General features: G+C 38.3%; 1 protein-coding gene across 2 annotated transcripts in view; it reads left to right on the plus strand.

Moving 5' to 3' along the window:
• Window positions 1–24,622, plus strand: part of NF1 (neurofibromin 1) — a 238,183-nt gene that overhangs the window by 200,867 nt on the left and 12,694 nt on the right. For both annotated transcript variants that reach the window (XM_081109596.1, XM_081109597.1), the window contains 18 exons: window positions 706–899; window positions 1,808–1,948; window positions 2,103–2,382; window positions 2,818–3,032; window positions 3,267–3,328; window positions 3,464–3,578; window positions 4,109–4,210; window positions 8,757–8,897; window positions 10,729–10,855; window positions 13,063–13,194; window positions 14,132–14,267; window positions 15,856–16,013; window positions 18,521–18,643; window positions 19,042–19,172; window positions 19,347–19,447; window positions 20,727–20,869; window positions 21,215–21,261; window positions 22,474–22,690. In XM_081109596.1, coding sequence (XP_080965722.1) covers window positions 706–899; window positions 1,808–1,948; window positions 2,103–2,382; window positions 2,818–3,032; window positions 3,267–3,328; window positions 3,464–3,578; window positions 4,109–4,210; window positions 8,757–8,897; window positions 10,729–10,855; window positions 13,063–13,194; window positions 14,132–14,267; window positions 15,856–16,013; window positions 18,521–18,643; window positions 19,042–19,172; window positions 19,347–19,447; window positions 20,727–20,869; window positions 21,215–21,261; window positions 22,474–22,690 — 2,565 coding nt within the window. The remainder of the gene's footprint in view (window positions 1–705; window positions 900–1,807; window positions 1,949–2,102; window positions 2,383–2,817; window positions 3,033–3,266; window positions 3,329–3,463; window positions 3,579–4,108; window positions 4,211–8,756; window positions 8,898–10,728; window positions 10,856–13,062; window positions 13,195–14,131; window positions 14,268–15,855; window positions 16,014–18,520; window positions 18,644–19,041; window positions 19,173–19,346; window positions 19,448–20,726; window positions 20,870–21,214; window positions 21,262–22,473; window positions 22,691–24,622) is intronic.

Consider the following 24,622-nt stretch of genomic DNA (forward strand, 5'->3'; position numbering starts at 1 on the left):
TGAATGTAGGAATGTAACCCTAAAAAGAAAATGTGTAAGATAAAACAAGAAAAGTTAAAGCTTTATTGAGAAATATTAATATATGAAAAGATTTGAGTGAACAGGCATACTGTGTTCCTGAATGAATAATTCTTCCCAGATTATTACAAATTGAGGGCAATCCAGTTAAAATTTTATGAGATTTGAGGGTTAAAAATGAGGTCAAATTTTAAATTTTTATAAATTTTACTTGAAAGTACAAACAATAAAGGACTGATTAAATTGTTGGATCTCCATGTAATGGAATAATATGAAGCCATAAAAAATGTATGAGTACAGAATTTCAGTTTGGGAAGATGAAAAAATTCTGGAGATGGGTGGTGATGATGGTTGTATAACAGTGTGAATGCACTTACTGCATAAGTGTACCCTGAACTGTATACACTTAAAAATGGTAAATTTTATGTCGCATATATTTACCACAATAAAAAAGTGGGGGATTTTACATGAAGTATATAAAGGAATTTTTGTACTATTTTTACATCTTTTCACAAGTTTTAAGTTTTTGTAGAGGAGTTGTACATATAAGTGTACATTATCTTTTACCTTTTACCCCTATACCCCCAAATCCTGTATTTTAAAATAATTTAAAATATTATTAATTAAAATAATTTTTTATTTACTTTTCATTGACCAACTATGCTAATAACGTATTTCTCCCCCCAGGTATTGAATTGAAACATCTTTGTTTAGAATACATGACTCCATGGCTGTCAAATCTTGTTCGATTTTGTAAGCACAATGATGATGCCAAACGACAAAGAGTCACTGCTATTCTTGATAAGCTGATAACAATGACCATAAATGAGAAACAGATGTACCCATCTATTCAAGCAAAAATATGGGGGAGCCTTGGGCAGGTATTGAGTTTGCTTAAACATTTATCTGGTACCTACCTTCTTTGTGCAAATATTTGGTACCCAATTTATGCAAAGCACTGTTCTAGGTATAGCTGTAGAAAAAAAACAGTCCCTTCTATCAAAAAGCATACAGACACCCACTAACTTCTTGTTCTGGTTCAAAACTATAAATGTCTAATGCATGTCTCAGAGCCAAAGAAAAACGAGTTATTTTAGCACTCTTCTCCATGGCATAATTCTATACAATTTAACTATAAAAATGTTGCTGTTAGTAAATAGAGCTTTATGATATACTCTATTAGCTTACATACCATTGGTGTCAGTGAATGTTTCTTGATGATGGGACAACTGCTTTTATTTATAGTTCTAGCATAGAGCACCAGTATTAAAATACAGAATATAATGTAACATTTTATTTCTTATCGGTCAAGAATTATGCATGTAATTTCTTCAAAGGAATCACTTAGGGAAGCTATGCCCTTACTCAAACAATGCTCTGAATCCTCTGAGTAATTTTAAGTGACCTTGGAACCAGTTCTGTAGCCCTATAGAACATCCCTGTGCTTGATGTCACTTCCTGTATTTTAAAATAATTACATTTTATATTGATCATACATTGTCTCAGAAGAGAACAGAGATGCTTTGCAAGTAATAATAATATAGAGAGATTTAAAATTTTTGAATTCTAGTTTCTTAATTTCTGAAGGAATGAAGTGAATATCTTCATCCTTTTCTGGGTATTTTATGATAAAGTACACTTACTGACAGATCTCTATATAAAACCTAATATTTTGGAGGGCTCTGATAAAAAGGGAATTTTCATGTTCAGTCTGCTCTTTGAAGTATTTTTAAATTAAAAATTAAGATGGTAGCATGGCTAAAAAATTATTTTTACCCTCTTCCACTAGATCACAGATCTCCTTGATGTTGTACTGGACAGTTTCATCAAAACCAGTGCGACAGGTGGCTTGGGATCAATAAAAGCTGAGGTCATGGCAGATACTGCTGTAGCGCTGGCTTCTGGAAATGTGAAATTGGTTTCAAGCAAGGTAATCACTTTTCGTTTCCTTTGGTAATACATATGGCATAATGTATCTCTTTTTGTCATCAGAATGTTTTGTTTGTTTGTAACTAGTTAAACTGAAAGTGTTTAGTGATAAAACTTTGTTTAGCCCCTGTTTTTAAAATTCTGCTTCCTTACAGGTTATTGGAAGGATGTGCAAAATAATTGATAAGACATGCTTATCTCCAACTCCTACTTTAGAACAACATCTCATGTGGGACGATATTGCTATTCTAGCACGCTACATGCTGATGCTGTCCTTCAACAACTCCCTGGATGTAGCAGCTCATCTCCCCTACCTCTTCCACGTGGTTACTTTCCTAGTGGCCACAGGGCCACTCTCCCTTAGAGCTTCCACACATGGATTGGTCATTAATATCATTCACTCTCTATGTACCTGTACACAGCTTCATTTTAGTGGTAAGTTCCAGGATGGTAATTTGTGTTTCACCAGCTCCTGTCTCCATTTTACACCACCTGATTGACATAGATTATCTATCTTATTGTTTATTATGGTGCCTTAATGCAAAACTCTTAATGTACGCTGCTCATTCAAAGATTAAATTAATTCCATGCCATATCAAGCTATAGCAAAGATTTTTCTCTGCTTATTTGCCATGTAGACTCTTGTAGCTGTCACACAAGCTAAAGACTCAGCACCAATTGACAGTGTTGCATTGCTGGCACTAAAGCCATGACAATTAAAATAATGTTTCTAGAGGGTTGGTTTAGGGAGCATGGTTATGTAATTTTGACATGATATTCAGATTTTCTAAATTCAAAATGAAGCATGGCATTTGAAATTTAAAACTTAGTATCTTTAAAGTCTTTTCTTATTTATTTTTCCTTTTACAGAAGAGACCAAGCAAGTTTTGAGACTTAGTTTGACAGAGTTCTCATTGCCCAAATTTTACTTGCTGTTTGGCATCAGCAAAGTCAAGTCTGCCGCTGTCATCGCCTTCCGCTCCAGTTACCGGGACAGGTCATTCTCTCCTGGCTCCTACGAGAGGGAGACTTTTGCTTTGACATCCTTGGAAACAGTCACAGAGGCATTGCTGGAGATCATGGAGGTATATAACCCAAAATGATAAGGAACTGAGTTAGGTCCCTTTTTTAACCCACTCGTACTATTTCTTTATAGAAGAAATATGGTTTCTTTTGCTTTGCACTTACTACTTAAATAAAAACACTTTTATGGAATATGTTTATTGGTAACATATTATTTACTTGATGACATTACAATAAACATCTGTTTCTAAAAACAGTTATGTGCATAAATATATTCAGAGTATCCTTTCTTTTAGGCATGTATGAGAGATATTCCAACATGCAAGTGGCTGGACCAGTGGACAGAACTAGCTCAAAGGTATGTCTCAAATATAAGTTGTAAAAGTGTGTGTATTTTCCAAAAGATAGCTAATGCTTCATAATCAATATTTTAATTATTTATTGTGTATAAAAATGAAAGTTTTCATTAGCTCTTCGGATTTTTTAATTGCAGATTTGCATTTCAGTATAATCCATCCCTTCAACCAAGGGCTCTTGTTGTCTTTGGCTGCATCAGCAAACGAGTGGCTCATGGACAGATAAAGCAGATTATCCGTATTCTCAGCAAGGTACCTCTCCCCCCTCCTCAGTATTGGTGGTTCCCAAGTTGTAAAGCAAATCTTGCATTTTTCTAAAGGACATTAAATTTGAATTTAATAAGATGTGTTGTATGTTGCTTATTGAATCTTTAAACAATGAGTTTTATTTTCTTCATTGTAATTCTTTAAAATGAAGAAACCTTCTCCAAAAAAAGATGTCTTAAAAAGAAAATAAGTATTGTTTCTTTTGCTAAGAAGATACTCTTAATATTTTATCAGTTTTCAAAGACTTTAACTATATGGTAAAACTGCAGTCTTATATAAAATTATTTAATTTGTAATTATAATAATGCCTGATTTCTTAATATTAAAATATAATATAGAAATATTAAAAAATAAAAGTCAAATGTGCATTAAGCTTACCTAGATCACTATAGCATTGGGAATAATCTGTCATTTATTAAATAAGAAATTGTTCTTGAACTGATTCTGAGATTCGGTTTAAGAGTTAATGTTTTATTTTAATGAAAGTAAAATAAAGAATTCTGTTTCCCTAAAAGGCACTTGAGAGTTGCTTAAAAGGACCGGATACTTACAACAGTCAAGTTCTGATAGAAGCTACAGTAATAGCACTAACCAAATTACAACCACTTCTTAATAAGGTAATAGAAAATGAGTGCATTCATTTTGGGTACTGGTGTGAAATCTTTTCTTTCAAATAGTTCACAAAAATAGGTGGGTTGGGAAATGTAGCTATAAAGAAAAAGTTATAGTTAAAGTCGTTATTTGAAATATTTACATTAGAGGAAGAATAAGTATGAAGATTATGTTCTCAAATGCTTGTGTTTTGTCTCATCAGTGCTAAAGGAAAAATAGGTATATATTCTTAATTGTTTTATCTAATAAGTATTGATAAAGTATCTGCTATATGCCAGGTACTGTTTTAGATGCTAGAGACATAATACTGAACAAAGCCAATAAAGTTCCCTGCCCTCATGGAACTTACATTCTAGGGTGAGTGGGAGTAGAGTGGATAGATAAACAAAGTAAGTAAAATACATAGTATGTTAGTTCGTGGTTATTATTGTGGAGAAATGTAAAGCTGAGTGAAGTATACCTGATTATCAAGAAGATGATATTTAAAAGGAATAAAATGGAGTGGCCACTGTTTTAGGATAGTCTGAGCTAATCTCAGCTTTGTGATCTCAACCAAGTCATTTAACATATCTGGCCATCATGTTTGTACATTGGTAAAATAAGTAAACGAGACTAGATAATGGCATTGTTTATCTTCCAACTCTAAAGTTTTGTAGAATTTTGTGACTTGAGTACCAACATATGCTAGACTTGAAATAGATTACAGAAAAATACTTATATGCTCCTGGTCTTGACTTACATGAGCATTCTAGTCCTAAATTATATAAGACTAGAGGCCCGGTGCACAAAAATTTGTGCATGGGGGCAGGGGGAGGGGGGGGTAGGTCCCTCAGCCCGGCCTGTGCCCTCTCGCAGTCTGAGACCCCTCGGGGGATGACCACCTGCTGGCTTAGGCCCGCTCCCCAGGGGATCGGGCCTAAGCTGGCAGTCAGACATCCTTCTGGCAGCCCGGGAGCCTTCGTGGGATGTCCACTTACCAGCAGGGAGCAAGCCTAAGCTGCAGTCGGACATCCTTAGCTCTGCTGAGGAGGTGGGAGAGGCTCCCACCACTGCCGTTGTGCTGGCTGCTGTCAGCCTGGCTTGTGGCTGAGCAGAGCTACCCCTGTGGGAGTGCACTGACCACCAGGGGGCAGCTCCTACATTGAGCGTCTGCCCCCTGGTGGTCAGTGTGTGTCATAGTGACCAGTCATTCCCAGTCATTCTGCTGTTAGGGTCAGTTTGCATATTACCCTTTTTTTTTTTTTAACTTTTTTTTTTTTTTATTGATTAAGATATTACATATGTGTACCCTCTACCCCCCCCCCGCCCCCGCTCATCCCCTCACCCCCCCGTTGTCCGTGTCCATTGGTTAGTCCTATATGCTTGCATATAAGTCCTTTGGTTGATCCTTCCTCCTTGCCCCCACCCTCCCCTACCTCCCCTCCAAGGCCCGACAGTCCAATCAAAGCCTCTCCGTCTCTGGATCAGTTCTTGTTCATCAGTTTATGTTGTTCATTATATTCCACAAATAAGTGAGATCTTGTGGTATTTATCCGCTCTCCAGTTCCATCAATGCTGTGGCAAATGGTAAGAGTTCCTTTTTCTTCTTCCTCTTCTTAAAGAATACCTTTCAGCATTTCATATAATGCTGGTTTGGTGGTGATGAACTCCTTTAGCTTTTCCTTATCTGTGAAGCTCTTTATCTGACCTTCAATTCTGAATGATAACTTTGCTGGATAAAGTAATCTTGGTTGTAGGTTCTTGGTATTCATCACTTTGAATATTTCTTGCCACTCTCTTCTGGCCTGCATGGTTTCTGTTGAGAAGTCAGCTGACAGTCGGATGGGTACTCCCTTGTAGGTAACTGACTGTCTTTCTCTTGCTGCTTTTAAGATTCTCTCCTTATCTTTTGCTCTTGGCATTTTAATTATGATGTGTCTTGGTGTGGTCCTCTTTGGATTCCTTTTGTTTGGGGTTCTCTGCCCTTCTTGGACTTGTAGGTCCATTTCTTTCACCAGGTGGGGGAAGTTTTCTGTCATTATTTCTTCAAAAAGGTTTTCAATATCTTGCCCTCTCTCTCCTTCTGGTACCCCTATAATTCTGATGTTGGTACGCTTGAAGTTGTCCCAGAGGTTCCTTACACTATCTTCATACTTTTTGAATCTCTTTTCTTTTTTCTTTTTCGGTTGGGTATTTTTTGTTTCTTTGTATTTCAAATCTTTGACTTGATTCTTGGGATCCTCTTGTCTGCTGTTGGATCTCTGTAAAATATTCTTTATTTCAGTCAGTGTATGCTTAATTTCTAGTTGGTCCTTTTTCATGTCCTCCATAGTCTCACTATACTCCTTGAGGGATTCATTAAATTTATCGGCAGTTTCCATAAAATTCTTGACAAACCTTATAAACGTGGCCTTGAACTCTATATCCAGTCGTCTGTCCTCCTCCGTTTCTGACAATTGTGACCTGTTTCTCTGTCTCCGCATTTTGGCTGCTTCCCTGTGTTGATAGAGTGTCCCTGCGTGCCAGGTGTCCTGTAGGGCCCAGTAGCTCAGCCTCCCCAGTTACCTGGGGTGGACACTCTTGGTGCACTCTTGGTGCCTTGGTTGATGTAGGATCACTGGGAGGAATTGACCTCCAGGCCAATTGGCTGTGGGAAGCAGCTGTGTCTGAAGTGGGAGAATGGTCCCCCTCTGACCACTGGGTCCAGTGGCTCCTGGATCTAAGGAGGTGCTAATTCAGCCCCTGCCTGAGGCCACACAGCCGGAGCCGCCGCGAAGAGGCTCAGCTGTGAAGCAATGCACGCCGCTGCGGGGCCTTGGGCCTTCTCTTGAAAGTTCCGGGTCTGGCTGGCCCGGCTGCAGTTAGGTAATTATCAGGTTGCAAAGGGCCGGGGCATTCACATGCAAAAGCCTCTGCTGCAGCCTGGGTGGGGCGGGGTCTCAGGGAGTCAAAAGGCCGGAGAAAGAAGCAATGGCTGATTCTCCACGCCCGGAGTCGCGCGTCTCAGTGTCCCGGTAATGGCTGCAAGCACCTCTGAGGGAAATCCGCCCTCAAGTTCGCCCGCTGCCGCCTGAGAGAGCAGCCTCTCCCCGTATGTGTCCTGGGTCCCCAGAGACTTCCCAGAACCGGAGATCAGAGCAGTCGGGAGCTTGTGATTCAAAAAGACAGCCGCGTCCTCAGGTGCCACCCCCTTTCCGCGCGCGCGAGCCGCCGCCTCCGCAGTTCCTCTGGCTCTCAGCGTGCTTTTCTTGTCTTCTAGTTGTAGAAATTACACTCAGCCAGCCTTCCTGTTTTTCTGGACGATGTTTGCTCCATCCTTTGGGATAATTTTCAATTGCTGTGGGAGGCGACTATTTCCCGGTGTTTATCTATGCCGCCATCTTAGTTTCTCCATTACCCTTTTATTATATAGGATTATTATATAGGATGTTTCTCTCTTCTTCATCATCTCACAAGTAAAAATGAGAGTCAAAGGGGCTAAGTAACTTGTCCAGAGTCACATACTAATAAAAGAAAAAACCATGATTCTAATCTAAGGCTGTACATGTATTGCCCTATATACCACACTACTAAATAAGGGTTCCCAAAATAAATATTTTTATTTCAGAGCATCAAGATACTCTTAATACTGGTAAGAGTGACAAGAAAATTGAAAAGGTAGAGTCTGAACAAAAGTTAAAGAGGGAGATAGGTAGGATTTAGTGTGGAGAAAGGGAGTGATAACAGTAGTGTATAGGTGCTAGATCAGTGGAGGGATGGTAGGTAGACCATTCTATTTGTTATGGAGAAACTGTTCAGGAAAATAGTGACAGAGGAGGTTGTAAAGATAGAACTAAACTAACATTCAGCGTTCTTCAGGAAGGAGTTTGGAAATGTACCCATGTTTTCAAGCAAATAGGTAATATGACAAAAGCAGGACCTAGAAGGGTCATTTGGTAGTAGAGTGCAGAGCAGATGGGAGCATGGAGAAACTGGAGGTAAAAAGAATCCACATTTAGATGAAGAAGGTTGGCATGGAATAGTGTCATTAGCCATAAGCAGATGCAAAAGAGATTAGTTTGGAAAAATCAGTAAAACTTGTTGCCCTAGCTGGTTTGGCTCAGTGGATAGAGCATCAGCCTATGGACTGAAGGGTCCCAGGTTTGATTCCAGTCAAGGGCACATGCCTAGCTTTCGGGTTCGATCCCCAGTGTGGGGTGTACAGGAGGCAGACAATCAATGATTCTCTCTCATCATTGATGTTTCTATCTCTCTCTCCCTCTTCCTTCCTCTCTGAAATCAATAAAGATATATTTTTTAAAAAAACTTATTGACTGGATTTGGAACCAGAGTGTGGGAAGAAATCAAAGGAGATGCTAAGGTTCTCAGTGTCTGGTTACATACAGAGAATAGATAAAGAGCTTTCTCTTATATTTACCTTCCCCAGAATAAAAAATATGCCCAGAGTCACATACTAATAAAAGAAAGAACCCTATGATTTGGGGATAACATGCTTTGTTCTTGTACTGAAGTGTGTTGAATGAGACTGTTTTGTGGTTCATGTTACTAACCTGCACGTGTCTCCTTGGCCAGGACTCCCCTCTGCACAAAGCCCTCTTTTGGGTAGCTGTGGCCGTGCTGCAGCTCGATGAGGTCAACTTGTATTCAGCAGGCACCGCACTTCTTGAACAAAACCTGCACACGTTAGACAGTCTCCGGATATTCAATGACAAGGTAAGGAAGCCTTCTATTGGGATTCCTAGATTATGCACATTTAGAACTCCTTCGTTCATTATTATTATTATCCTTTTAAAATCAGAAGAGGTCCCTAACTTAAAAATGAATTTCTATAATGTAACTTATTGCGAGCACAGTTCCTTACCAACTCATTAAAAATAGTTAAACTTCACTGCATACTTTCTGAATAAAAATAGTAGAAAACAGTACTTGCTCAACACTAGTAAACAGAATAGGGATAAATAATACTTAGTAGTAATAATAGCTACCATGTCAGGCTAATTTTTATAACCCTAAGGTAAAGGTTAGCATTCTCCATCCCCCATTTCACATGTAATTGAAATTTACTGAGAGAGTAGAAGTTGAATGTTCTCACCAAAAAGGGAGGGGCGGGTGAATATGTGAGATGATGCATATGTTCAGTGCTGCTCTAAACACCTCACTACATATATTTTATATACTCATGCTTTTGTTTCTTTGAGATCAAAATCTAGACAGTCCTGAACATGACTCTAAACACTTCAGTTGTTTGCTTTCAAAAATCTTCATGCATAAAGAAACCACTGGGGATCTTTTTAATTTTTTTTAATATATTTTTATTGGTTGCAGAGAGCCAGAGAGATAGAAACATCAGTGCATTGATTGGCTGCCTCCTGCATGCCCCTTATTGGGGATTGAGCCTGCAACCTGGGCATGTGCCCTGACCAGGAATCGAACCATGACCTTCTGGTTCATAGGTCAATGCTCAACCTCTAAGCCACGCCATCCAGGCTTATTGGGGTTCTTTAAAAAAAAAATTAAAAAGGCAAATTCCTGGGGTTTAACCACTTCCCATGATTCAGAGGTGGGATCCAGTACCTTCCACCTTTAAACAAGCATCCTCAGTGACTTTAAAGTGAACCACACTTTAGGAAACACTATTACCCTGGGCACATTGCATACTGTTTTGGAGTTTCGGTTTCCTCATTCTCCCCCCTAGAATGTAAAGTCCACCAGGGTGAGTCGTTTTTGTCTGTTTAGTTATCTGCAGAACCTAGAACTCTGCCTGGCACATCAAAACCACACAGTACGTTTTTGATAAGTAAAAGAATGAATAAATGCATAAATCTGTAAAAGGGAGCTCATAACCTTACTGCATAGGATTGCTTTAAGGTTTCAACATAATTGTAATAATGCATCTGGCATTGTATACTGTAGGCAGTGAGTGAACTCTCATCTTTGTCATGAATTTTCTGTCACCATGGTACACAGAATGCCAGATACACAAAAAGCCCATACAATGGTGATCTTATTTAAAGCAACAAAAATTATAGTTTTTAAAAAGTCACAAAGATGGCCGAGGCCGGTTTGGCTCAGTGGATGGAGCGTCGGCCTGCGGACTGAAGGGTCCCAGGTTCGATTCCGGTCAAGGGCATGTACCTGGGTTGTGGGCACATCCCCAGTAGGAGATGTGCAGGAGGCAGCTAGTCGATGTTTCTCTCTCATCGATGTTTCTGACTCTCTATCTCTCTCCCTTCCTCTCTGTAAAAAATCAATAAAATATATATTTAAAAAAAAAATAAAAAAAAAAAAAAAGTCACAAAGATGTAAACTGACAGTCATTTAGTTTGCATTTCATCTTTCATCATCTTATTATTTATATGATTGCCTTTCTTGCACTAATTAATTTATAGTACCTTAATGTTCTGTGGTTTTCAGTAGTCTTAAAAATGATTTCTTTCAGCTTGAAAGGATTGTTTATCTTGTTATAGCTGTTGAACCAGTAAGTGGTCCTTTAAGGAAAGTTCCTGTGTGAATCCATCAACCATCTCACTATTATCTTTAATAGAGTCCGGAGGAAGTATTTATGGCAATCCGGAATCCTCTGGAATGGCACTGCAAACAAATGGATCATTTTGTTGGACTCAATTTCAACTCTAATTTTAACTTCGCACTGGTTGGACACCTTTTAAAAGGTAGAGGGGCTTGTGTCAGAATATTTATGAAATGGTATCAAGAATTCAAAAGTACTTAAAATAATTGATTGCTTGAAATAATTTGGCTCATGTGTCTTATTATAAATGCAAATTTTATCTGCTTTATTGAATTATGTTCTATTTAATATATGTTTTTAATGGAGCCTAATTTCCCATCCAATACCAGATTTCTTTAATAAAGCAAAAGTTGATTTTTATAAAGTTCTTAAGTACTAAATCTTCTAATATCTGTATTATTAGTTAACACTACTTATATATCTTTTTGATTATCAAAATAAGACAGACTGCAAATAAATAACATTTTCTAACATGTTATTAAAATAATATCTTAGTGATTTGGTCACAGATTTTCTTTAACTTGTTTCTTATTTATTGTTAATCAGCCCCATTATTATATCACCTTTTTGGTACTCTACCTTCACCCCTCCAAATGTCTAGATTGCTATAGCAGTGATCAGCCATCCCTCCCTAATTTGGCTTTACTGCCCACTGCTGACTTCACTGCATGTTAGCATTGGTTAATTAACACGGGACAGTCATGGCCAGAAATGGCAGTTAACAGGGACATCATATAATGGTGAGTCAGAGGCAAAGTCAGTGCAAAGGAAGGACTGGAATGAAGAGTTGGCATGAACCAGTGATTTTAAGCAGTTTTGGATTTGGCCACAATAGAGACTCATGGTAGAGCTTGAGTCTCTCCTATATAATAAAAACCTAATATGCTAAGTGGCCAGTCACTCATTTGGCCATTCAACCAATCAAAGTGTAATATGCTAAGGCCACTCAACCACTCTCTATGACGTGCACTGACTACCAGGGGGTTTGCACTGACCATCAGGGGGCAGATTCTCAATGCAGAAGCTGCCCCCTGGTGGTCAGTGCGCTCCCACAGGGGGAGCACTGCTCAGCCAGAAGCCCTGAGCCAGGCTCACGGCTGGTGAGCACAGCGGTGGGGTGGTGGCAGGAGCCTCTCCTGTCTCCACAGCCGCACTAAGGATGTCCAACTGATGGCTTAGGCCTGCTCCCTGCAGGCCTAAGCCATCAGTCAGACATCCCCCAAGGGCTCCCGGACTGAGAGAGGGCGCAGGCCGGGCTGAGGGACCCCCTCCCATGGACACCCCCCCCCCCAGGTGCATGAATTTCATGCACCGGGCCTCTACTCTAGTAGTTTTATATCAACTTAAATGATTTTAAGCTTGAGGGAGGGATCATGGAGGTAGTTTTTACCTAATATAACACATATACCCACAACTTTGAATGTGCATACAGGGTGAGGCAAAAGTAGGTTTACAATTGTGACTATGAAAACAAGAGTTTATTCCTATATTATTATTTATTGATTATGGTATTATCCATGTGAACAACTGGAACTTACTTTAACCTACTTTTAAACCTACTTTTGCCCCACCCCATATTTGATTTCACCACTGCAAAAAATATTGACAGTTTTAATCTCTAAGGTGAATAAGGAGTACTCAAAAAATACTGCACTTACTACAGGATTCCAAGAGGGATTGCAGTGGGGCTGATAGAGTGCTTGCTTATTCTGTACTTCTAAAAGATTATCAGATATTTTAAGTGCACAAGCTCCTATTTTAAAATGTAGTAGCATTAGTGATTTAAACACTGCCTGAAAATTAAGCTTACCCTTTAATCAACCCTATTCTTTAGGCTTTGAAAGCATATACTTCATTTGTCATTTGTCATTAGGCTTTTTCTTTAAGTTAAAGTATTTTTAGGGGAGCAGAGGTGGAGTGGGAGAGGGTATAGGGGGGATAAATGATGATGGAAAAAATCAGAATTTTTAAGCAATAGAAACGTATTTTCATGATATATCTTAACATGAGTTTCATGGGATTTTTAAAAATCTCTGCTGCTTTAGGGAATGGAAGATCTAAAACACAATTCTCTTTCCTGGTTTCCTCTCCCTGAGGTACCTTAGAGCAGCAGTCGCCAACCTTTCGGATCTCATGGACCACCGGTTGGCGACCACTGCCTTAGAGTTCTAAGAAACATTCTGTTCTACACAACTTGGTATTTAACCCTATGTATAATTAATTTCTCACAAATGTTTGTTTTATTTCCAAATGGCCTTCTTTCCTTTCAGAGTTGCTAGTCACAGAATAAGCACTCAGCAAATACCTGTTGGAAGAATAAACTACCTCGTCTGTTTTTATTTTTTGTAGGGTACAGACATCCTTCACCTGCCATTGTTGCAAGAACAGTCAGAATTTTGCATACGCTACTAACTCTGGTTAACAAACATAGGAATTGTGACAAATTTGAGGTGAATACACAGAGCGTGGCTTACTTAGCAGGTAAAAAACACAAAATAGACAAAATTAATCTTACCACATCTGTATCAAAGGACCTTCAAAAAGATGCAGACACCTGTGGGTCAGTCCTTCAGCCGGTTGTTTGGCAGGGTGAAGAGTTCACAGTTCCATTCCTTAGTGGTGGTTAAATTGAAAGTTTTGCCAAAAATATTTTTTTCTTATAAAAGAATTTGCATTAAAATATGAAGTGTGTTCCTTTTGTCATCTTTGTTTCAAGATATCATGTGGCTCCCTATTGTCTGTCATAAAATCGGAACTCTTTGGCCCAGCAGCCTGGGCCCTTGAGCAGCCTGCTGATTCTGTCCTCCTTTCTCTAAATTTTATAGGCCTCATTTTTTCATTACCTCTCCAGATGGATGGCCTATTTTAAGGAAATATATTTGCCATCTCCTAAAAGTGCCTTTCTGCCTCTTTAATATTCAATCCTGATGCCATTTGTTTTACCTAAAATGTCTGCCCATCCCCACCATTCCATTACCTTATTTGCTCTTACCTGATTTCTCTACTCAGCAATACTTAACACTTAGGTATAGTCATTTGATGGAAAGTGATGGTTCCCAGTTTAGCAGACTTCAGTTTGTGGCAACTTTTGTTTGAATCATTTACATCTCAGAGAAATGGACCTCATACTACCTGCTCTGTCTACTTTTTATGTTTGTTGAGCTCAAAGGTTCATTAGAGGACTTCAAATATAAGATGCTTATTAAGTTTCTTAGTTTATTTCATGTTTATGTACAGGCTTCCAAAAACGGGCTGTTAAGTCTATCCTCAGTGTTTTGTATCCTTAAACCCTGTACTCCCTAGGGCTACTGATCAATAACAGCTGTTATTCTTATCAGGAGGTTATAAGAAGTATGTCCTGTTTTAAGTCAGCTGCTGATTTGTTAAAATTTCTAATCTGCCTTCTTTTTCCTCGTAGCTTTACTCACAGTGTCTGAGGAAGTTCGAAGTCGCTGTAGTCTAAAACATAGAAAGTCTCTTCTTCTTACTGATATTTCAATGGAAAATGTTCCTATGGATACATATCCTATTCATCACAGTGACCCTAGCTATAGGTAAATGGACTTCTTCTGCCACAATTACATAATTATACTCAGGTTTTAATTTAATTTGCTAATGGAGGCATGCAGCAGAAAAATCCAGGAGGGAATATAGAGATAATCTAGGAAGAATTTGTAAATTAAAACTTGTTTTTATAAATGTACAGTGTATTTTATGTGGGTTAGTAGTAGAAGAATTATCCTTCTAATCTCATTGTGCTACTGTTAACATTAGCTTGCTTCTTTTAAGTACAAACCAGTTGAATATGAAAATAAGTGATCTTAAAAAGCATTAGGTTACAGGAAAGGACCTAAGAAAAAAACTGGCATGAAATTTAAGCAACATTACATGGTTAATGAAAAACAACTAAGTTGGTTAATGAAAACAACTTCTTATAAAAGAAATGTACATGCCAACACATTTGTTGTATTATATCACACTAAAGTTATTTAAAAATTTTTTATAACGTAATTTAGATTATCTTATATAATAAAAGCCTAATATGCTAAGTGTCTGGTCGTCCAGTCATCCATTCAACCAATCAAAGTGTAATATGCTAATGATATGCTAAGGCTGCTCAACCGCTCGCTATGATGTGCACTGACCACCAGGGGGCAGATGCTCCAACCAGTATGTTAGCTTGCTTCTGGGGTCCGGCCAATCGGGACTGAGCCAGACAGGCTCGACACATCCTGGAGCCCTCCCGCGGTCCCTCCCCAGCTGGCCAATTTCCCACATCCCTCCCTGGCCCGATCGTGCACCTGTGGCATCCGTCAGCCTGGCCTGCGCCCTCTTGCAATCCGAGACCCCTTTGGGGGGTGTCAGAGAGCCAGTTTCAGCCAGATCCCGCAAGCCAGGTCAAGGAACCCCACTGGTGCACAGATTCGTGCACTGGGCCTCTAGTAAGGTAATAAGATATGTCCACTACATATGTGTTTTTGAGGTAGTACATTTTTCTCTATAAAAGAGAAATTACATGAAAATATCATTTAGGGATTTTGCTATATTTCCAATTAAATGAAAGTATCTAAATTTTAGATAATGTTGAATATAGGAAAGTAATCTTATATTTATAGAGCTTATATCATTCCATTTATCAACATGCCACTTTTTCATTAAAAGCCCCCAATAATTTCCCACTGAAATTTTAACAATGTATGCAAAAGCTTTCGAGCCATACTTGGTTTTCGACAGTCTTATTCTTCAGTCATTCCTATGATTCTATTTCTTTGAGGTATACCCTTTTTATTTTGGAAAGGAGAAAGTGAGTTTGTGTGTATTCCCCTGTCAAAGTATAAATTAGGTTGATTTTCTTGGTCTTTGAACTAAGAATACAATTGCCTATTTAGACTTGATTTTCCCTGATTTAAAAATCAATGTAGCACAATTTTATTGAGCATTCTGTGATCTATGTATAAGATACCATGCCAAGAAAGTGGATTCTTTCTGAAGATACATTAAGAGTTTGTACTCAAAAGCCTTTTAATTCACAAGTTTAAAATTAATTGATTGCTATCATAGGACAGCCAGGTGGAAGGGGCAACCAATGGTTATATTCTTCACCATGCTGATTAATTCTTCTCAATCATTTAAATCTCTCAGGACTCTGAAGGAGAATCAACCATGGTCCTCTCCCAAAGGTTCTGAAGGGTACCTTGCAGCCACATATCCAACAGTGGGCCAGACCAGTCCCCGGGCCAGGAAATCCATGAGCTTGGACATGGGGCAGCCTTCTCAGGCCAACACGAAGAAGTTACTTGGTTAGTGTCTCTAAATTATCTAAGATCTCTTGGAATTATTTTTTTTAATGCTCAGATACTTTCACTCTTAGAAAATTATTTGAAGCTGTTCAAGTTTATCAAAACTTGATGTAGCAAAGTTTTTGATGACAGTTACAAGAGCGTTTGATGGATCAATTAAGCCATATTAGTTATGAGGAATGAAAATGACACCTTAAAACAGTATTTTTCTGATTCTTAGACTAAATACTGTGGCCGGCCTTGTTTTGTTCTGCTGTGGCCAGGCAGCAGGGAAATGGGAGTGGGAGAGACATTAGCTACTCACTCAGCTGCAGGGCCTTTAACAATACTGTTCCTAATTATCTGAGAGAGAACAGGATGTATCAGTATGGTATGAAGCTGTAATAACATTATTTGCCATCTTTTCTTTAAAAAGACAAAACAGTAAGATTTTTTAATACTAGGTTTTTCTATTACTATAAGATACGATCTTGACAGTTAAGATTGTTCAGTTACATCAACATTTGTCAGTGAGAAGTGCACCTGACGTGCCGTGAGACTCTTTCCCTTTTCAGCAGCTGACAGCAGGTAATGAGAGCTCACTGAGTCCACCTCACCACAGAGGAGATGCAAATGGAGCTCTCACACAACATTGTTACTGAAATACATTGGGATCCATATTTCAGTCACCAACACTGAGGACGGCTAGTGGGTTTCAGTTATCCATGCAAGTATATTTTTAAGTGTCTAGGTATTGGGAAAATTTGTGTTCATAAGGAAATCAGTGAACAAACAATAGTGTGAAATAACCTGCCAGTAAACCTTGAAAACATGAATATTAATCCTTGTTGCTAGTTACATAGGGTTGTTACCCTTTGTTTGAGTTCCTTTCTGTTTATACTTTGACATAAATAATCTTCTAGAAGTTTCCTGGTTACTTTGTGTTTTCTAATTCTGAATTTTCATGCCAAGGAAGTTATAAATGAAAAACTGGTTTCAGAGAAAATGCAGTATTAATTTCATTCAACTCGTGTGCTGGATGAAAAAGTTATGGTCTCTGCTCTGAAGAGCTCATAGTTTGGTGGCCAAGACATATAATCAGCCGATAACAACATCCTAGGTATCACAAAAGTACAGTCTCGTTGAGGGGAATCTGAGGATCTGGGGAAGTTAGGAAAAGCTGCAGAAAGGAGGTAATGTCTGAACTGAGTATTGAAGATTTAATATATTCTTGCCAGGTAGACATAAGACAAGGACAGAATGCATTCGAGAGAAGGGGAATGAATGGCCTGAATAAAGACAGGTCAGGAAAGGCAGTTGGGTAGCAAATGAGGCTAGAAAAGAATTGGAACTATATTGTGGGGAACTGTAGGCTGTGTTAAGAGACTTAGCCTTACCGTGTATCCAGCAGGGATCTTTAAGTATGGGAGGGGACATCACCAATTTTTTTTTTATGATAGTTCTTTTGGCTACAATGTGGAGAAATAGGGAGAGATTTTTGGCAATGGGGACCATTTAAGAGATTGATACAGCAATCCAAACAAAACATGGTATAGGCTGCGCTAAGGCAGGCACAGTGGGAGAACGAAGAAGAGGAGTCAGGTTTGGGCTAGATTTCCTAAATAGAACAGGCAAGACTTAGTGCAAGTTCCAAATAATCCAACTTCAGTACTTTAAATAAGAGAAAGCTATTTAACATCAGTGCAATACAGGATTAGAGAATTCAAAGGCAAGTGGGAAATGGTACTATTTGCTTTTTTAAAAATATTTTTCATTTTGTTGATTTCAGAGACGAAGAGAGAGAGAGAGAGAGAGAGAGAGAGAGAGAGAGAGAGAGAAACATCAATGATGAGAGAGAATCACTGATGAGATGCCTCCTGCACACCCCCCACTGGGATCAAGCCCACAACTCAGGCATGTGCCCTGACCAGGATTCAAACTGTGACCTCCTGGTTCATAGGTTGATGCTCAACCACTGAGTCACTCCTGCTTGGCCTATTAGCTATTTTTGAAGCATCTTGCAATGTATCTATTATTTAGTACTTTCAGGCAGGCAGATCTTTTGTTCAAAGTTTAAAGAATTAAAATCAATCTTTGAACTTGCCTACTTTTGGAAATTCTTATATGTTACTGTCTAATTCTTGGCACCAGCAGAATTTAAATTGTTAAAAGGCTGTTAAGACATATCTTGGCTACTATTAACAGTGTATACCCCATATTTATTTATTATCAAGTATTATACTTGTTGGTGGGGATCAGTTTACCTCTAGTGTAGTGAATGTAATATCAGTTTAACTTGAACCAATAAGGTACATCCTGCCCTGAAACAGAAAGCTATGAGACCAAAATTTCTTGAGAAGATAGAGAATAAAGGAGAGAAACCACACCCTAGGGATATGTTTGAGCTTTCTTTGGGTCCTTAAGTGAAAACCTAAACACTTTGTGTCCAAACATTTTCTTTTTAATATAATCCTAATCACAGACACTGTGGTTAATGACTTTCCATATTCTGTAACTTTTGTTTATAGGAACAAGGAAAAGTTTTGATCACTTGATATCAGACACAAAGGCTCCTAAAAGGCAAGAAATGGAATCAGGGATCACAACACCCCCCAAAATGAGGAGAGTAGCAGAAACTGATTATGAAATGGGTGAGAAACAAAGTTAATAATTGATCTAGATCATTGAAAATCAGGTGGGAGAGTACATTAAAGCCATATTTGCTTTCCAGCTATTTCTTAGAATCTTTAGGATGAAATATAGAAACATTTGCTCTTTTTCAAAAAATAAGCCATGCAGTTCTTAAAATGACTGTTATCCTAAAACCTCTGTATAGAGTAACCATATATATATATATAATCTATAGCATTGTAAATAGCTAGTCAAAACTTTTGTATAGGTGAAGAGTAATTCTGCATGATGTTTATATTGTAAATGTCTACGAAAAAGCTATTGAGTTTTATAAGTAACATTAAAATGTATTAGGTGAAGTGGTGTCTAGTATGTACTATTAATACAGCTGATCATGTTACTCCGTATGTTACTGCAGAAACTCAGAGGATTTCCTCATCACAACAGCACCCACATTTACGTAAAGTCTCAGTGTCAGAATCAAATGTTCTCTTGGATGAGGAAGTACTTACTGATCCAAAGATCCAAGCACTTCTTCTTACTGTTCTGGTAAGGTTTTTCTCTTTTTTAGGGTCCCCCCCCCTTCAAGTTTTTCTTCCAGTCTCTTAGAAAGTCCTTAAATATTGAAAACATAAAAGGAAAGCTGTCTTCTGCTTCTCAAAACAGATAGCAATTCAGCCACAAAATATAATATTTTCTGTTTACTTTTTTTCACGTTGGCAGGCTACACTGGTAAAATATACCACGGATGAGTTTGATCAACGAATTCTTTATGAATACTTAGCAGAAGCCAGTGTTGTTTTCCCCAAAGTTTTTCCTGTTGTGTAAGTATTCCTTTTGTGTTTAATTTTTGTGTCTGTCTTGAAGTTAAATGTTTTACAAAAATTGAGGCAAAGTGCCACCCAGTAATGTTCACTGGTTGTGGAGAAGAGAAGGTAAGATAATGTGACTGGTTTTAGCTTAGATGGTGGTTTAATAAATGCTAAGACTAGTGTGATTATAACACACTTTAGGAAAAGCATTTTCTTATCTGGTTGATTTTCTTAAGTGGTTCATCATGATGAGCATTGTTTATTTCCTCACTTAGGAGCATACCATGAGACTACTATATTTAAATCAGCATATCTGTTTTGGCTTCTTTTTCGGTAGAGCTTTTGTACCTGTCCACACTAAATGAAAACAAAATTGACCTCTTTGGGAGATGAGTTTTATGCTCTCCTAAGGGTGACAAGCATATTGGCCTCAAAGAGGTACCAAAGAAACTAGAGGAATTCTATTCCTGATCTAGGCCTTCTATGTAGTATCATTATTTTTGTTAAATATCATTTAAAATTTTCAGAATTTTAAATAGTTGGCTCTTGGTTATTTTAATGGGTGATAGCCTGATTAGAAATAGTTAATTTTCTTTTAAGTTTTGCATTGGATCAGATATTTCAACCCCTCCAAATAATCTTGTTTGCCTTATTTGATCCGATTCAACATTATTAAACACTAGTTAATATTAAATTTACTTTAACTTTCTAGGTACATGTCAACAGTCAGCAGAAATAAATGATTGTAAATTATGCTAATAGTGGCAGACAGAAGCCAACCTTGTCTTGAGCAAACAGTCACCACATACAGATGGTTAAGCATGGTTATATGGACAGTACTAGTTGATTAATTGTACCATATTTTCCCTGATGACTAAAAACAACAGCAACAAAGCAAACACACAGAGTCACTGTAGAAATTTTAGAAAACCACTCCTCCCCCTTCATTTTTATCACATGGTTCTGGGAACTGTGTAATATGTTTTTCAGTACATATTTTCATTTAATTTTTCTTTAAAATGTTCTCCTGTTGCCAAAACCGGTTTGGCTCAGTGGATAGAGCGTCGGCCTGCGGACTGAAGGGTCCCAGGTTCGATTCCGGTCAAGGGCATGTGCCTGGGTTGTGGGCACATCCCCAGTGGGAGATGTGCAGGAGGCAGCTGATCGATGTTTCTCTCTCATCGATGTTTCTAGCTCTCTATCTCTCCCCCTTCTTCTCTGTAAAAAATCAATAAAATGTATTTAAAAAAAAATAAAATAAAATGTTCTCCTGTTGACTTTTGTCTTTTAGGCACAATTTGTTGGACTCTAAGATCAACACTCTGTTGTCATTGTGCCAAGATCCAAATTTATTAAATCCAATTCATGGAATTGTGCAGAGTGTGGTGTACCATGAAGAATCCCCACCACAATACCAAACGTCTTACCTGCAAAGTAAATACATGTATCGGGAGGAGGATGGTTGGTGCCCTTGCTAACATGTGCGCTGTTATAAAATGCACTGACTAAAGAATTCTTTAGAAGGGGTAGTCTTGTTTATACTTCTCTCTCCATACGCCATTTTCTTACTCTTGATTTTATGTTCAATAAATAACTGGTTGGACAACTTTTTAAAATTAAAGTATGATTTTATACTGAGTATAAGTGAGTTTTAGTCTACTTTGACACATATTTTTCAATGTGGGGTATCTGTTTTCTGTATCATCAACTATGTAACTAATTTCTGTTAAGATTAAAAGTCTCTTGCTTGTTATAAGAGTAACATTTGATTTGTTGCAGGTTTTGGTTTTAATGGTTTGTGGCGGTTTGCAGGACCCTTTTCAAAGGTAAGAAAAAAGTGTTTTTCTCTATTGACAAAACGAAAGATTTTATTCATATTAGTGTGCCTGCTTTAAAAGCACAGAATATGCTGAAAACCAAAATGATGATTCACAATAAACACTTGATTTTTATTAAAGTTTCCACCACAGATTCTTTCTAAGAGGCAGCACCTTTAATATGTTTATATATTAGCTTTTATAGAAAACAACTCAGTTCAATTTATGTTTGACTTTTCAGAAGGGTGTGATAAATCTCTGTAAAGTTTCTGCTCTCAGTCCCTCGTGTATCTGCTGATGCTAATGCACACACTTAAGTATCTTGTAATTAGGAAGGAGCATTGCCTATGGTTTAAATCTACCTCATGACCTGAAACTAATGTTATAACTCAATTAAACCTCAATTTTTAAAAAATTACATAATGGAAAAAAATCTACCTCATGTAAACCTCTTGGGTTAGATTTATTCTTCCCTGAATATGCCCTTATTTACTCCTATTCCATTTGTTCTTTGATTGGCATTAGTTGGTACAGTGCTACGTGAATGTGTATTTAATTATTTTCTCTAGATATGGTCTCTGATATTCCTTGAAGGCAGGATGTCTGTTTCTTCCTCCCATAGTACCTAGTGCAGCATTGCAGATACAGGGCCACTAAATTGTATGGATTACCTAAAACTTATTGTAAGTTTAAGAATTGGGAAGTTAATTTATATTGGTTAGTTATCACTGAATATCTCATGCTATGTAAAGGCTGTCATTAAAAAAAAAAAAAATGGGCCTGAAATCACAGAAATAACTACACCATGCAGGAATTTCTGAAGTTTGATTGCAAGTAACCCTCTGAGCCCTTCACAGTGAATCTCTAAATGGCAGCTGCAATGATCATGCTCTGCCTGTTTTCTCTGTTTTGGAAAATTGACTAGACAGCATTCCTGTAATTGTATTGTCTCAGGATTAATTTGGTCTTTGTCTGTGCATGGCTTTCAGTAATTGCAGGTTCTTCTGGAACCTGAAAGTGTAAGCCAAATTATATTCCCAGTTGTGAGTCTCATGGTAGTCTATAAATATTACTCCACCCCCTTTTTTAAATGATCTGTAATACAAAGGAAGAAAAAAATAGTAAATTGAAGCCTAAAATGAAAATTGAATTAATCATTTTTGGCTTCTAAGGGGATGAAAAAAGAATGGAGCTAAAGTAATTTCCTATTTTCCATTACAGCAAACACAAATCCCAGACTATGCTGAGCTTATTGTTAAATTTCTTGATGCCTTGATTGACACGTATTTGCCTGGAATTGATGAAGAAACCAGTGAGGAGTCCCTCCTGACACCCACATCTCCTTATCCTCCTGCAGTGCAGAGCCAGCTTAGTATCACTGCTAACCTTAACCTTTCTAATTCCATGACCTCACTTGCAACTTCCCAGCATTCCCCAGGTCAGTAAATGTCATCTTTTTATAAATCTGAACAATACTATTAATATACCAACATTAGGAATTCCCTTGTTACCAGTTTCAGCAGTTTTTGCTCCTTTTTTATCATGAGGTTCATTTTACATTTCTTCTTTACTTTGTAGCTGATTGGAATTTGTTATTCTATAAAGCTTTCTACTTTTAAACATTTATATATTAGATAGTGAAATATTTAATATTCACAGTGTTCCAAGGTTGTAAGTTAAGCGTTTGGGCAGGAAGAGCAACCTAAAGCGCATTCCCCATAAGTGGACAGAATTACAGTCCCCTTACCAGATGCACTACCTTGCCCCAAGGGCTTCTGTGTCTCTGACAGAGCAGACTATATCCAGTAACACAAGGTAGAACCCCACTTCCCTGCAGCCAGCAGCCACCTAACAATCTAGAAACCAGCCTGAAAAGGTAGCGTAAGTACACAACCAGACAGAAAGGCCACCTCAAGGCAGTAACATCTTAAAGCTCCTAAGCAGACTCCTTACTGTGGAGTCAGTCACTCTTAGGTCCAGGTGGGAAAAGCATGCAATTCAACATGCGACTAAGGGGATGCCCTGAGAAATGAGAGCTAATAATAGCTCAGTGGGCTGAGATGGACAAGATGGCAGACGTGGCAGACCTGCAGAATTATGGGCTCACTGGGCGTCAGAGTGAATGGTCTCATACAACTCATGACCCTGGGGGTGGTCCTGGCTATAGAACTGATGCCGTTATGTGTTGTGATGACAGTGGGCAACGAAGAAGAGCATCCTTCATGGCCACATTTTCTACTCAGAAAGATACCTTTCTAAATGTGTGTTTTTTTAAGGTTTTGTGTTTAAAGTTCCATTATTGGAAAAGTTACTATACATAGTACTTTTAAGTGGTAGCATGGATTTTCTTTTAAAAAGCCAAATGATGTATTATAACTATTTTGTGATGTTCAAGATCCGTAAATAGAATCCCTGGGTTATAATCCCAGTTTTGCATAAACATTTAAGCATCTGTACCTTGGCAGATACCCAATTCATATTATAAGCCATTATATTAAATAACTATATTTATTAAGCTTTTGTTAGCAAAAGAAAGAATTTGATCCAGCATTTATTTCTCACTCACCTTACTGTGCCTTATCAGGTTCTATACCAACCCCTGCAGTTCTCGGCAAGAAATAAGAGAAACCTGGCCAACTCCTCCCCCTTCCCACAATATAACCCTGTTCATTTGCCCTCTGTCACTTATTCCCTTGGACAGTGTGTCTCCGAGTGTGGTCCTAGACCAGTAGGGTCAGCATCTCTTGGGAGCTTGTTAGAAATGCAAATGCTAGCATCCCACCCCAGACCTCCTGCACAAGGAGCCCCAAGGTGGGGCCCTTCCAGCAATCTAGTCTAATAAACAACCCAGGTGATTCTCGTGCTCAGGGACTTTGAAAAGCACTGCCCTAGGATCTGCCAATGTTCTTGCCTCAAAATTGGCATTTCAACTGCTAAAGCAAGGGCAACAGCTAAACTGTACTTTCTTCTGGATATTGCGGCCTCTGAATTCTTTCCCTCACCATTGTCCCCACCCTTTAAAATCTTAGCATTTGGAGCTGGGAGCACTGTAGGTTACTTACTTCTAGGCTCACAGCGCTGTGTGCAATAGGGAGATCGAGGTTTAGAAGAGCTAAGCTCATTGCTTTGTCGTACAGTTCTTATCTAGAGCCCTGTCCAGTGTTCTTTCTAACACATTCAGTGCTTTATAAAGCTATGATGTGTCTGTCATCTTCCTGCCTTCCTTTGCCTTGTTCTTTCATTTGTTTGTTTGTGTATTGCCGCCTCATTACTTCCATCTGCCTTACCTCAAGTCCGGCACTCCTTTTCTTCTGTAAGGCTCTCTGTTTTCTGGGTTATTTGTTGCTTATAATATTGATCCCAGTGAGAA

This window comes from Myotis nattereri, assembly GCF_964212035.1.
Source record: "Myotis nattereri genome assembly, chromosome: 16".
NCBI lineage: Eukaryota > Metazoa > Chordata > Mammalia > Chiroptera > Vespertilionidae > Myotis > Myotis nattereri.